The following is a 15,082-nucleotide window of genomic DNA, read 5'->3' as shown; positions in this document are numbered from 1 at the left end:
AGGAAAACGGGGCCCATGGGGCATGTCAGAGAGATCTCAGGGGACCTGAGGAACGTAGGGTTCTACCTCACAGAAGAGGTGTTTCAGCAAAGTAAATGAAGTGTGGGATGCTGGGAAGTGGCATGAAGCGGGAGCTCTGGGACTGCCACCCGCTTGTTTTGTGTTCTGGGGGGTAGCTGGGGTGCTCATGAAAAATAACTCTAACAATCTCAGAACTACAGTCCAGAGGACACCATGAGGAGGAACACGAGGGGTACCATGGCAACATGCCGGGAAAGACTCCCATCAGCACCACACACCCTAGCACTAGAAGCCTCCTGAGACACGCTACCATGACCCTCTAAGGTCCTAATGGGTCAGGTGGATTTTAGTGCCAACACTTGAACCAAATCTCTTCTTTCTAGACCCGAGTTCTTCCCATTTTTTAAAATGACTTGGGAAGCCTCTGTGATTAGAAGGGGGACTGAGGAGGGCAGGAAGCCATTAAGCCTTAGAATGCTCCTTTATTGAGTTGCGTTCTAATAATATTTGGGATTCACAAACTGTCTCCTCCCCCAAGCTCCGAATCATGCCAGTCAATGAGTAACTCCTTCGTTTCCACCCAGACGTTTGTGGCGTCCTGGGCTGGGAGGAGCAGACAGATTCAAGCCTGGTGGAGCTGTCAGGGGTTTTACTCTATAGGGTCCTCCAGTCATGCGAATCAGCCTCGGTGGAAGAGAGCTGAGAACGGTGAATCGAAACACAGAGCTCGGACTGGCTTTTATTCATTGTTTAAGGTCTTCTTCATAGTATCCATTGGAGTCTACTCACCTCCTTCAGTCATCCCAGACTCTTCTCTGCTGGAGATGCAGCAGCGCCACCTGTCTTTCCGTCTGTCACTGTCAGCTCATGTCATGGAGTTTTGTTATGAAAACCGAAAACCGAAAATTCTGCCCTATGTGCGAGGCTCTCTGAGGCTGTGCTGTCCTGCTGTGGACAAATTCCCCAGCAGGACTCGGCAGGGCTCCTGCAGCCTCCTTCCCTTATGGAAGAGGAAGCAGGTCTCCTGGGCTCCACCCCTAGTGTTCAGGAGCGCCCAAGAGGCAAGGGAAGTCTGTCATTGAGGAATGTCTGGGATTCTCTTACGGTGACGAGCGAGGGACCTGAAGCTCTGCCCCTTTAGTGTGTGGGAGCCGCAGTGCAGGTGGCACGGGGAGGAGCTGCCCACCAGGATGCCGCCAGCTGCTGGAGGTATCTTCCGAGGCCAGGCTTCAGCAGATCTTTAAGGGAAGCGGAGAAGAACTGCTGGCTTTCAGCCCTGTTCTGACTCCTGGCTGTCTGGTAGCCTTATCTATACTCTGCCTCAAGCATCACAGGCGTACACCATCTTGCTTAGAACCGCATTAGAAATAGAGGCAGGGAAGGGAACATCACACCTACATGTGAGATGTCCTTAGAGTGAAAATGACTGTCAGTGGTCCGGGGTGTCCACTAACCCCACCCTAACAGACCATGTGCCTGATCTGTTACTCCAAACCGTGGTGGCCATCTGCCAAGCAGGCAGAGTCATTGTCAACTCCTTCATCCCTGCCATGGACTTACCAGAGAGCAGAAGAACAGCTGTGTGCCGAGTGTGTCGACTCATGACTAACCCTAGCGCTCAAGAGGCTGAGGCAGGAGAGTGGAGGGGTCTGTCTGGGTGACGTGGTGAGGTATTGAGTACCAGAGCCAGCCAAAGCTACAGTATAAGGCTAAGTTATCTGGAAAACAAGCAAAAACCCAAAGTAACAGCAGCAATCCCATCCTATCAGTAGTGAGGGGTAGAGTCAGGTCAAGCTGTCTGCCCCCCATCTGACCTCATGCCACTGTTTGCACACCCGGGGCCTGGTTCTGTTTCCTTGCCAGCATGTGCCCATGTTGGCTCTTTGATGTCTTAAGTTCCTTTTAAATGCCAGAAGGAGGAGAATTGGTTTTTGTTTCCTGCCCCCTCCCCCACCTCTCTTACCTAAATCTCTTCCTCCTACCTTCTCTGCTGTGCCTCCAGGCTGGGGAGGTCTCTGCGTGAACCTCTTACATACTGGCTGCAGTCTATGCTTGAGGAGGACCCTTTCCTTGGCCAATGCTCCTCCCTGGTCAGGGTCTACCTGGCTGTGGCTCCTCGGGGTGGCCGGGAGTGTCTTCAGAGCCAGTCATCCAGCCCTGGCATGGGATTTCAGGGTGACGGGCACCAGGCTGACCTTCTTTAGGGGAGTTTTTATTTCGAAAGAGCTAAAAGATTTTCTTGAACTCTGGATAAGTTGGCATGCATGTGGAATTTGGAAATGGGAGCCAGTCTTAGAACACAGCTGTCTTGCTGGCATCCGTCGGGGTTAGCGCTCTTTACCTGACCCTCTAGAAGCCCTGCGCTTCTTTCCTATGCTGTAGGGGAACTGTAAGGATGCTGTCTAGCCTGTCTCCTTGGACTGGAGAGAGGAGCCCTGCTGGCTTGGCAGCTCCTGGAGAAATGAGGCTTTGTTGGCCCAAGAATGTGCAAACGCTCTCTGATGCCCGCCAGGAGACATTTTCTCCTGTCTTCTTCCTTTCTGATGAGGCAGCTGTGGGAGAATTTCTCCAGATTCCCAAGAATCAGACTCCTCAAACCCCAGGTCTGGGTCCAAGATTCCATAAACCTGAAGGGTGGGAAGAACTGGAGGAAGTGATGTTTCTCCAGAGTATACTTCATAACAGGGATAAGGAAGGGGAGCAGTAGCCTGCTTCAGGTGATGGTGTCATTTGTATGAAACTAATAATTGAAGAAAGGGAGGAGCAGAGGGTGTGAGGAAGGGGAACCTAGCAACGACTTCTGAAGAGCGGTGAAGGTGGGGGTCTGAGGCTTCCTTTAGCTGCCTTCTGTAATTTGTTCCATGGTCTTGTAGAACCTAAACATCACTGCCATGCAAAATTAAAATTCAAGAAAAGAAAAATGCCCTGCTAGGAGTTTAAGGAATGGTGAAACCATGGATAAATAGCTGTAGCCACTAAGAGAAAGGCTTAGGCTTCCCTGGAAGCCCAGGAAGACCCATGCTGTGGGACCACTGTGTCTGCCCAGCCAGGATGGTTGCAAGGCAGTGAAAGGCCTCAGGCTTGAGCAGCTGAAAGGGCCCATTCTTTTCTTGTTGTCCCTTGCCTTGTGCCTCTTGGCCTCAGTGCACAGTGATGCCCCTCAGGAAGTTTTTAGATCCTTCCCCAAGAGAAAAAGTGAATGGGTTTGGCCGGTATTATTCTAGTCTCTGGACGCGGTAAAGCCCAGTTGCTTGTGCCCATGGGACGTTCCAGCAGCAGGTCTGGGCTGGTTGTGGCTGTCTGGCCCAGGACAGGAAGTAGCCTGGAGTGAGTGTCTTCAAAGAGTACACACACACGCGCGCACACACACACACACACACACACACACACACACACACACACACACGTCTGTGCAGGGGGCCCTGGAATCTCTAGCTTTGAACTCCCTGCCTCCCCCTAATTGCTGGTCCATGGAGACCTGGCTGAAAATTAGTTTAATGCTAAATTGGGTTGGAAACCACTAGTCTTAGCCCCTGTGGAAACAGGACACCATGTAAAAATAGAAACTTCAAGTCAATTTGTTTTTCTAGGCTTTACACAGTTTCACCGAGGCTCTGAGTCCACTGGCAAATCAATGCTGTTTGCGGACTCAGGTGTGTGGGGAGTTCTGCCAGCAGGAAACTGGCTACTCTTCATTAAGAAAAATCAAGATGGCCTAAAATAACCCCTAAAAAGATGCTTCCAAGTGGGAGTTTAACCTCAGCACAGCGCCACCCTCCTCATTGATTCACTAGAGCCATGTGGTTGGAGTGTACACCCAAGTTCAAGTACAGTGATAGACTCATAAAAGCAAACCATTGCCAGAAGCCTTATTAAGGGCAAGGTTTTTTAAGCAGACGGAATTGATCATTCTCCAAAATCCTCCATGGATTCATCCATAGGATTGTAAATCAAAGGGGCTGTTTAAAAGCAACCCCCAAGCATTGCGTGTCTTAAATATTCTAACCATGTAAGCTACCTAGGGGTGTGAGAGAATGTAGCATCAGGCCTTCAGAGCTCCTGACCCCTGCAGAGGAGGAAAAGGGCCAGAGCTCTGACACACTCTCCAGTTCTACAGAAGTCAGGCTGGGAACCAGCATCACTTTGTAATTCAGTCTCCTTTAGAATCGTGGCTTTCTGCAAGGCGCTGACTTTTGTCTGCACGGCCCTGGTTCCAGGACCCCCACAGACATCAAAAGACAGCGCAGGTCCTGTGACATGGAGTATGTGTGTGCATAGATGTTCTAATAGATGTTCTATATACCTCCCTTAGACTTTAAACCATTGCTGGGGACTTACAGTCTCTGAGACGATGTGAGTTTATATAGATGTCTGGTAAACTATCCTTCCGGATTCAGCGAGCAGAGCCAGTACAGGTGCAGTGTTTCCCGCTCCATGTTTTGGTCAGCATTTGAATGTATCCTCAGATAAAAGCTCGTGCATGAAGAGGGCTGACTGTGTGTGAAAAGGACAGGCGATCCATGCAACTTCCTGGTAGTGATGACATCAGAGGGCCTGGAGCAGGCTCTGTGGGCAGTAGACTTTTTCAGCCCATTGCTGCCGCAGGCTAGGTTAGTTATTAGCTCCCTGAGTCCATGCTGTGAGACTACTGGGTGAGAAGACAGGACACTATGTAAACAGAGACTGTGCTTTCATTTCTCAGGCGCCCAGACCTGAATAATCACACAGAAACTATATTAATTACGACACTGTTTGGCCGATGGCTCGGGCGTATTTCTAGCTAGCTCTTACATCTTTAATTAATCCATTTCTATTAGTTTATGTATTGCCACGTAGCCGTGGCATTACCTCATTTTCTTTATGTCTTGTTTCCTCTGCGGCTGGCTGGCATCTCATCTGACTCCTCCTTCTTTATCTCTATATCTCTACTCAAATTTCCCACCTGGCTATACTCTGCTAAACCATTGGCCAAACAGCTTTATTCATTAGCCAATAAAAGTAACACATACACAAGGACATCCCACATCAGGGAAGGAGCCAGGTACTTGTGGAAGGACCCTGTGTGCCTTCTCTTCTGCCAGAGTTGTGGAAGGAAAAGGGCCTTGCAGAGATGATGGATATGGTTCAAAGCTTCAGGTTTGGAGAGTCTTGGCCTGAGATAGTTTCCCAGGCCACATTCTTAGGTAAATTTTCCTAAAGAAAGTCCTTCCCCCTAATGGGCCAAGGTGTTCACTCGGCAGCAGATGCTTGACAGTAGATGCAGCCCCAGAGCTGACTGTTAGGACTTCTTGCTGGGTTTGACATGCACACCGTGGCTATGCTGCAGGACTGCTGCCCTGCCCTGGTTACTGATACAGATCTTGTTATTTCTTGACTCCTCCGGAAGATTTTTTGGCAGACAAACAGGCATGCAGGGTTGCTTTATTTAAGGAGCTAGCAGGCTAGGAAAGATTTGTTGTCAGGGACAATGCAAGCGGTAAACATTTCATCCCTTAAAAGGCAAGAATACTGAGAGGCCAGAGTGAAACCCCCAAGAAGCAGGAAATTGGCCATTTGAAAAGTATGCCTCAGCAGCTAAGGAGACAGGAGGGGGAGCAGGCGAAGATGCTTCCTCTGTGGACAGCGGCGTCATCTTGGCCCTTTTAAGGGATCTAAATGAACCAGGGGTCACGGTCTAGAATCTGAATCTAGATTTATTCATTACATTTATTGATTTCATGTGTGTGCACACATACAGAAATTGAGAAATTCAGATTCAAACGCAGCGAGCGTCCTTATCCCTGACCATGTCCCTGACGCTGAATCCAGACCCAGGAAGTACTGCGGGATGCTGCCCCCCACAGATAGCATCATAGCATCTCTCCAGGTGGACAAATGTGACTTCCGTTCCTGTTCCTCAGCTCCTCCTCACCTATCCTGTGACAGCGTTCTCCCCTGTCAGCCTGTCCATCTGGAGCCTCGTCAGTTAACCTGGGAAATGTGAGGGGGAGCTCTCTGGTCTTGGCCTGAAAGCAGAAGCCAGGGAGGGTGCTCACATGAGATTGTATGCAACAGAAATGTTACCCAGCATGCTGCAAATTGCCGTTGCAAGCAGAGCTTTCACCAGAGACTTCTGGCTGCTGTGGCTTCCTTATGGTTATTCTGTATGAGAATCATGAATACTTTTTTTTTTCAATGCAATGGAAAAAAGCCCTAGGAAAGGAAGTTTCTATCATCTCCTCCCATTTCTCTCCTTGAACAAAAAAAACTTTTAGCCAAGAATTGCTGCTTTGAAGGCTTGTGCTTCGTCCAGCCTGCTACTCTGATTGATCTTTCACAAGATCTTCTCAAGTCATTTCTTCCATTCCAGGAAGTCCGTGGAAACAAGTGGGCACTGTCCGCAGATGCTCTTGACCAATCCTCCCGAAATAAATGTTGGCAGGAAACAGGAGAAGCCTGAAGAGCCCCTATCAGTCATCAGCCCCAGAGCCCTTTTCCATAGGGCTGTATAGTCCTTGTTGAGGGGACATTTGCTGTTTGCAGAACCTCAGGCCTGAGAGCTGGAGGAGATGAAGCCCGCACTCCACAAGCCCCAGGACCAAATTAGAGAGCCAAGTTCATGAGGTCATCTGGCCTAAGTCATTCTCCCTCTGCACCTTGGTTTCCTCGGCTAGGAGCTGTGCTGATGTTCCCGTTGGGAGGGTGGAAAGCCTACAAAGCGAATGTGCTTGAATGCCTCCGAATCCCATGTCCTTATGCGCAGGCTGCAGTTCTTGAACCTGCTGCCCAGGAGCAGCTTGCAGACAAGGCAAACCCTGCTCCCTGCCAGCAGCACCGTGTACTTGGGGACTACGAGATCAATTTCCATTTTTAACACCAGTTCCTCTTTTCAGAGAACACTTGCATGGGGCTTATTTCTAGCTCCAGCACTCTCGAGTTAAGTCTACCCCCCAGCCCTGATGCCGAGCACAGAACCCGGAGTCACTTACATGCCGGACAAGTACTCTGCCTCTTCACAGTGCCCTAGGTCCCTATATTAAAGCTTTTCATAGTGGGTGTAAAGAATAGCAGCAAGGAAACATCTCCTGGCTCCTCTGATTGGAGCCTTCATATCATGTGCATACAGAATCCCTGACTTTAAATAGCTCTTTCTAGCCAGGAGGGAAATGGAGCCGTACACAGCCAAGCTGGTGCGCTCAGGAAAAAATACTTCTCAAGTGTAAAGCAAGTCAGTGGTGTAAATCAACTTTCACTTGAGAAAGTCTCGATATGCAGTTCTTATCTGCTAATCTTTAAAGGCTCTCTCATTAAACCACCCTAGAAAAGGGGCTGCAGAACAATACAGCGTGTAGGCTTTGCACCCTGCTTCTGTGAAATTACGGCTATAGGTGCCTTTAATTTTTATCCATGCCAAAGAGTATGAGAATTTCTGAAAACCACTGTTAAAGTTCAATTCACAAACAAAAGTATCTCCTTACACACCCATGACTAAAACTGCCACCTTGTTGATCTCTCCATGGAGGCCAAAAACCCTGCCTCCACTTATGACATCCTTGGTTGCTTAATGGTAATGGCAAAGTTGTTTTAAGCAGGACTTGGGGGGGGGCAAAACAGGCTTTCCTCCAAAGAATTCATACAAAATACAGGTATGTTCTTTATCGACTAGTTGAGGAAGTATAAATTTAAACCACAATGGGATACCAAGTTGCCCATTGGGACAGCTGTTACCAAAGGCGGGGAGGGATGGAAAATAAATGTTGGCAAGGATGTGGGGGAACTGGAACTCTTCTAGTTGCTGATGGAAGTGTCAAATGCTGCAACCGCTGTGGGACACAGGCTTGTTCCTCTGAAAAGTAAATACTGGATTACCATACACTGTGGCTCTTTTATGTCTAGGCAGATTCGCCAAAAGATTGAAAGAGAAATGCAAATACAGAGTCTTTCAACCTCACTCATGGTGTTGTTCACAGATGCGAAAAAGTGGGAAGCAGTTCAGGTGACTCTGATTAGAGTAACTGATAAGCAAAATGTGTCTCTGCATGGAATGATCAGGCCTTAGAAAGGAAACATGCTACAGCATGGGTGAACCTACAGTACATTTGCTAATGACATTGACCAGTCACAAAATGGCAACTACTGTGTGAGTCTCCTTGTAACAGGTCATATTCACAGACAGAAAGTAGAAGGGTGGTTGCCAGGGGCTAAGAAAGGGGGAGATGGAAAGTCATTTCAGTTAGGGAAGATGAGAAGGTTCTAGAAATAGACAGTGGTGATGGCCGCCTAACCATGTGACTGTACTTAATGCCACAGAACTATGCACTTAAAATTTACTAAGATGGTCAGTTCTCTAGCCTTTAAAAAAAAAAAAAAAAACCACAATAAGACAAAATCAACCAGATTAAGAATTTGGTAATACTAATGCTTAAGAGCCAGGTTCCTTCTGGTCACTGCACATGAACCCAGATCCCATAGGCTCGCTGGTTCAAACACGCCCAGCCTGCTTTTTTCTTCTGCCCAACTGAAACCGTTTATCTCAGGGATGCCATTCATCTGGGGGAGCCACAGGGCAGCCAAATCCTCGTGGAGTCCCAAACTCCTGCCTCCTCTTCTTAAGGGAGTGCTCCACATGAACATCCAACCTGCCTCTCCTGGTGCCACTGTGGAGCAGCCTGGGTGAGAGCTGTGCCCTCCCCTCACACAGTCTTTTCCTGAGGAACTAAAAAGCATCGATCTTCAGTGTTCTCCCATCAGCATTGTGATTTCCTTGAACCAATACGAGTGCTGAAGGGAAAAAAACACATCTTCTCGGGGACTGAGCATTAACTTTCTCGAAAGTGAAGGAGGCACAGTGGATGTCCCTAAATTCCCAGCCGAGGCAGACATTCAAGTTGTGAGGAGTGGGGCGGAGGAGAAGTGGAGGTTGGGATGGGTGAAAGTGATTCAGCCCACAGAACCCGGGAGGGCCTTCTGGGGAGCAGGCACAGTAGGCAGCAAGCGTTTTTGCCGTGGAGATGGTGGCGAGGGGCCCCAGCTCTGTGTGGACCATTGGAGACCCTGTGGGTCCATATTTCTGACCCTGACTGAACATCAGCTTCTGATGCCTCCTCCTTCTGGAATGTGCAGGCCACCTGTAGGTGCTTTAGACCGTCATGCTTGGACAGGGCCTCCGTGCCATTGTGAATTGGCTTCCTGGTGATTGCGGTAGTATTCTGCCCTACCCTGCTCTGTGTACCTAGAGTGTACCTTGTGATAGGCACCAAGGGTGTAAGTGAGGAAGGTGAAGGAGAGAGAAATGAGTAACTTGTCACGGCCTCCAACTGTGAGGCAGGCAGTGGGGCTGGCTGCAGCCTTCAGGATCTGGCCAGAGCTACCCTTATCTGCCCAGAATCTCAGCACTGGTTTCCCAGGGGCTGTGTACTTGTTATCTCCCCATGGTCTGCTGATCACAGGCTAGAGCTCAGTTTATATGCTCCTGTGTGCCCAGAGGTTCTCTGCAGCGAACCCCAGGCCAGAAAGTGCACCTGGACCCTGGGACAGGGACGGCTGGGCCTTCCCTCTTAACTCTGCGCCCCTGGTTATCTCTCCGTCTATAAGCCGCGCATCACCCGAACAAAGGAAGCATTCTCTGCTGTAGGTTGTAATTGAGCTCATCTAATGGATGAAGGGGTCAAGTGAGTACAGGGTTCCCCCTTGATGGGGGTGCGGAAGAGGCAGGTGGCAACCACCTACCCTCCCACCCTTACCACAGTCTTCCTTGTCACCGTTGCCAAGTCACAGATACGAGGGCAACAAGCCTACCGTGGAGAAGGAGGTGAATTTTTGACTGCAGGAAAAATGCTGAGAACAAGTGTTTTCCTGTCCTGGGAGGGATCACGGTGTGACCGTGGGCCTGAATACATATGGGCTGGGAGTGTGGGGCTGCAGGTCCCCGTGAGCTGTGCCTCACTGGTGAGAGGACTGAGATCAAAGACCCTGGACCATGTTCTGTTCACCCAGGGGGTGGTGGGGCTTGTACTGACTTTGAGGGAGCAGAAACTTGGAGAAGACCCCTGGGTTACAGTTGTCCTATGGGTTGGATTAGGTGGCAGGCTCACAGTGCTGTGCCCAGGACCAGTTCTCCTGATTTATAGCCAGAGATTTTGGTTGCTGGCTCTGAAGCCTCCAGGCAAGTAGGGTAATCAGAGCTCACATCTGTGAAATATATGAAGCAAAATACCAAGCAAAACACCATCCACAGGGCGTGCCTCCTGGAAGTGAGAGCGTGGCTTTTCTGTGGACCTTAAGCTGCAGAAGGTTGAAAAAGCAGACATTTCAAAAGCTAAGAAGCTCTGAACCTCGGGCTCGCAGCTCACATGGACAGCTCGTGCACACACTCCAGAGACCGACCCACTCCCTCCTGTCTGCTTCCTCCGCCTCCTGCATTCACTTTAGCAAAGGGACCCAGAGATTCCGCTCATCTACAGTTGCAGCTCTGTTTTCCTTAGTGTATTTTGCAGTTTCTTGCTTTAAAAATGTAATTGTGGGGCTGAAGAGATGGCTCAGTGGTTAAGAGCCCTGACTGCTCTTCCAGAGGTCCCGAGTTCAATTTCTAACACACACATGGTGGTTCACAATCATTTGCTTTGGGGGTTAAGTGATGGTGTCCTGAGTATCCAGTCCTAATCTTGGTGAACCTCCCTGCCCCCATTTTCAGGGATGTGTTTGCACACTGAACTCATGGGAAAACTAAAGTCTCCAAATGTCTTTGTTTCTTTGCTGCAGAACCACAACCATGCCTGCATAGCCTGCCGGATCATTTACCGCTCTGACGAACACCACCCCCCGATCCTGCCCCCCAAGGCTGACCTGACCATCGGCCTACATGGGGAATGGGTGAGCCAGCGTTGTGAGGTGCGGCCCGAAGTCCTCTTCCTCACCCGCCACTTCATCTTCCATGACAACAATAACACCTGGGAGGGCCATTACTACCACTACTCGGACCCTGTCTGCAAACACCCCACCTTCACCATCTACGCTCGAGGCCGCTACAGCCGTGGTGTGCTCTCCTCGAGGGTCATGGGAGGCACAGAGTTTGTGTTCAAAGGTAAGTCTGCTGTCCCTGCTTCCCACAGAACTGCTCGAGCAGTTCTGGGACATTTGTTAGGGCAAAACCTCAGCGAACGGGTACCTTTGCTGCTTGAGATGCTGGGGATGAAAGTAGAGCCATACCTGCCTCGCAGCATCCTTGGCAATACCGTCTGAGCTCCTTCCTACTCAGAGCAGGCTAGTACCCGGCATCGATGTGACAGGTACAATGGGACCCAAGCCATCACGCGGGCCTCTGTAATGCGAGAGTCAAGAATGTGTCTGCAATGGAGCCTAACAGCCTCTCTAGCAGCATCAGGCTTGTTGTGTGCTGGGTACTTTTCCTAAATGAGGAATCCAGAGCAGGTGTCGGTTACAACTTGATGCTCAGAGTCAGTACTTCCAAACTGAGCTGGGGCTGCACACAAGAACTTGTCCCAGGCTTGAAGGCGAGAGCATCAAGGGGGAAAAGGTCGTGCTGTGCACTGCTCACCCAAGCAGGGAAGCTGGGGTCAGGAGGCGCCTGCCCCTACAACAAGGGAGGTCTTGCTGCTTAAGTGTTAAGTTTGAATGTCTGTAATGGCAGTGTCAACCCTGTAAGACCAAACAATAAGGGTAGCTAAGTCACTGGGTGACCCCTCCAGGGCAGCACTGGGGTGCAGTCTGAGCTGTCTGGTTGCCTCAAGAAAGCCCTGAGCATGGCCGCCCTCCTTTGATGAGGAACTTTGCTCTTGTACACTGGCCTTGTAATCTTAACCAAGGAAAATCTGTCTGCTCACCCCAAGTCCCACTGTGCTATATGCAAAGTGTAGTCCCTTGGGAGGACCCCAAGGGTCTACAAAGACTGGGGCTTGTAGTTATCCCCCCATATTGTTCTCATTTGCAGTATAGCTGCATTTAGATACGCCGCTGATGGGCTAATGCAGATACATGTTTGATGTGAAACCTTTCGGTTGCTTCAAGACCTCTTCATAGAAATACAATCTGAGTTTTATTCAACAATTTGGGGGGGGGATTCATGTGTCCCAACGAACGCTTTAGAGGAATGCACTTTATTTCACGCTCACAGGTGTGATTAGCCGCAGACAGTGACCCCAGCATTTGCTGGAAGTGTCTGCCTCCCCAGCTGTCCCCCGAGAGTCACGGATATCTCTCTTTTCCACAGTGAATCATATGAAGGTCACTCCCATGGATGCAGCCACAGCTTCCCTCCTCAATGTCTTCAGCGGGAATGAATGTGGGGCTGAGGGCTCCTGGCAAGTGGGTATCCAGCAGGACGTGACGCACACCAATGGCTGTGTGGCTTTGGGCATCAAACTACCTCACACAGAATATGAGATCTTCAAAATGGAGCAAGATGCCCGGGGTCGTTACCTGCTGTTCAATGGCCAGAGGCCCAGCGATGGCTCCAGTCCAGACAGGCCTGAGAAGAGAGCAACATCCTACCAGATGCCCTTGGTCCAATGTGCCTCTTCCTCACCAAGAGCTGAAGACTTGGATGACAGTCGAGCCCATCTGTTTGGCAGGGCAGCAGGGAGGACAGCGGGGCCCCTGGTGCTTACATCCTTTGCCTGCCTTTGGACTCTAGCACATTGGAGCATCCTCCGATAGGAGCTATTTTCTAAAGCAAGACTCTACCTTTTATGACTTTTCTTCACACAGAGAATGGACGTTGATTCTTTTGATGCACTTGAATGCCTGAGATCTGCCATTGTCTTTCCCCTGTCCCCCTCTTCCAGCCTCTGAGTCCTGAGCAGTGTGTTTGAAGTTTCGGCTTTGAATTTCTTCCAGCCTGACCCCTGGCCTGAGAACTTCATAGCAGCGATTGCACTTTAAGTCTGCAGAGAGTCGGAGCTAGTGTGTATCGGAGTGGCAGCAAGGATGGTAGCTAGCTTCTTACCTCTGTCCCCCCGCCTCCCTGTGTATCTCTGGGCTGAGCTTTAAACATAGACATGTCAAGCTGCAGCTTGCTCTGCCATCGCTTCTCTTGTTTCTTCAAACCCCTTCCACACTCCAAGTTTTCTACACTGGAATCCAGTGAAGAGTTGGCTTGGGACGGCCATCAAGACCCTGTGTATCAAAACAGAAAAGATATGGACACCGATATGTACATAAGAGGAGGTGCAAGGTTCTGCTAAATCATCGGTCCAGCCTTAATGCCAGTCACCACTTTCAGAATGTCGAGTAGAGAGGTGTCTATAGATCTTCAGAGTCGTTTAGAACGGGTTTGCTAGCGCTAGTTTTTCAATTGTTGAGCAAAGATGGGTGCCATATACTCGCTTTGGTGACTCAGATTCTAGCCTGCTACTTAACCCTTGGAGTAGACTGGTCCAGGTGGGGAATTCAGAAAAGCCCCGTTTCCCAGGCAGCCAGAAGCAACGGTGCTAAGGGCAGCTAGGGTATGGTAAGTGCCACGGGAACGATAAGATCTGTGGCCGTTTTCTCCAGTTGAGGCATCCGTCTCCTGGCTCACACTGTGGTTGGGGTGGGGAGAAGAGCCCCACCTCCGACACACCATCTTCACACACAGAGACAGAGCTTTTCAATGCTCCAGCGGATCACTGGTGAAAGAGGCCTGGGTGGGACTCGTCCTCACTGGAAACCTGCTGGATGCCATTTCTGTGCAACATGGAGTCTTTATGAGAAGTTGCCGTGTTATGAGACATACTAGCTTGATTTGGCTTCTTCTCTGCATTTACTTGGTCTGCCCCAGCTGTGAGCTCCAGGGCCATTTTTTTTTTCAGGGTTAGTTGCTTCATCGTGCTTAGGAAGGAGGAAGGGAGGGCCACCCGTTCCTTTGTGTTATCGCAACTGATGCTATAGACACCAAGTGCTATGGCTCACGGGGACCCATGCAGGCAGGCGCCGAGAAAAAGAAAGTAGCAGACATGGAGGCCACGATCCAGGAGCAGTCGGTCATGTATTTAAGAATTCACTTTATGGAACAGTAGCGTTCCGTGTGGTGTTAAGTTATAACGATGGCATGGAGTACCAGAGTGCTTTATATTTAGATTATATTTTAAGTCATGGTGCATACTTGAGGGGTTTTATCCAAAATGAAAATACTAACTTAATGTCTACTAAGTTTAATAAACAAAGAATTTGGAAGGAATCCCATGAAATAAGTCTTGTTTGTCAATTTAATTGATACTGATATTGTCTTCAAAGTGAAAACCTATACTGACTCTAAGACACAATTCAGGGATTGTCCAGGAGGTTTATAGTCAGTTAGTTCCCTGCCTTTCTTCTAGACTTATCTGTTTCTACTTTTTAACAATATGTTACATATACCACCCCAAATGCATAGATATCAGCATATACACAGTGTATGAACGTTGAGTCTATGTGAAGTTTGCATGATCACTTTCTGATGTAATATAAATCTTTACAGAGAAACGAAAGCATTTATTCATGATTCACCAGCACACTAAAGTGTGTTGCTGTATTTCCCATGGGCATTCATCTTAGCTTGGTTATAGCAGATTCACTTGTCTCTAGAGCAAGGTCACATGACCCGTGCTGATAGGGAATTCCCAGTGACCTTGAATGCACAATGGATCTCTAGGGCGTCCAGGCTCAAGGGTCAAAACCGACAAGTCAAGACCGAGGTGCTCTGTTCGTTTATTGTTTGTTAAATTTGCCTTGTTTGAATTATGTGCATATAGTGGAGTAGGTAGTGACGTGCACATAAGAGCACACGTGCCCACAGAGTGCACAGAGATCCCCTGGAGCTGGAGTTCCAGGGGGCTGTGAGCCACCCAGTGTGGGTGAGAGGAACCAAACTCTGCTTCTCTGTAAGAGTAGTACACGGTTTTAGCCCCCAGCTCCTGTCGTTTAAGACAGGGTTTTATTAAGTACCTCAGGTAGGCCTTGAATTTGTTCTCCTTCTGCCTCCACCCTCGAAGTGCTGGGATGACAGGTTAGTTCTACTGTGCCTGGCCTGGAACAAGATGCTTTCTGAGGAAGGTATGACTGACCATAGAATATTCCACTTATGTAACAAGTTTGAAGTACACCG

At 49.3% G+C, this 15,082-nt stretch overlaps 1 protein-coding gene across 1 annotated transcript in view; it reads left to right on the top strand.

The window, feature by feature from the left end:
* The window catches only part of Apcdd1 (APC down-regulated 1), a 29,911-nt gene extending 15,735 nt beyond the window's left edge, over positions 1–14,176 (top strand). Inside the window, exons 4-5 of the mRNA XM_085699798.2 lie at positions 10,762–11,083; positions 12,230–14,176. Coding sequence (XP_085555924.2) covers positions 10,762–11,083; positions 12,230–12,675 — 768 coding nt within the window. The 3' untranslated portion in view covers positions 12,676–14,176. The remainder of the gene's footprint in view (positions 1–10,761; positions 11,084–12,229) is intronic.
* Positions 14,177–15,082: the final 906 nt, after the last annotated feature.

The sequence above is a fragment of the Myodes glareolus genome, chromosome 13 (genome assembly GCF_982192425.1).
Source record: "Myodes glareolus chromosome 13, mMyoGla1.1, whole genome shotgun sequence".
NCBI lineage: Eukaryota > Metazoa > Chordata > Mammalia > Rodentia > Cricetidae > Myodes > Myodes glareolus.
This window is presented reverse-complemented; position numbering and strand designations above follow the sequence as displayed.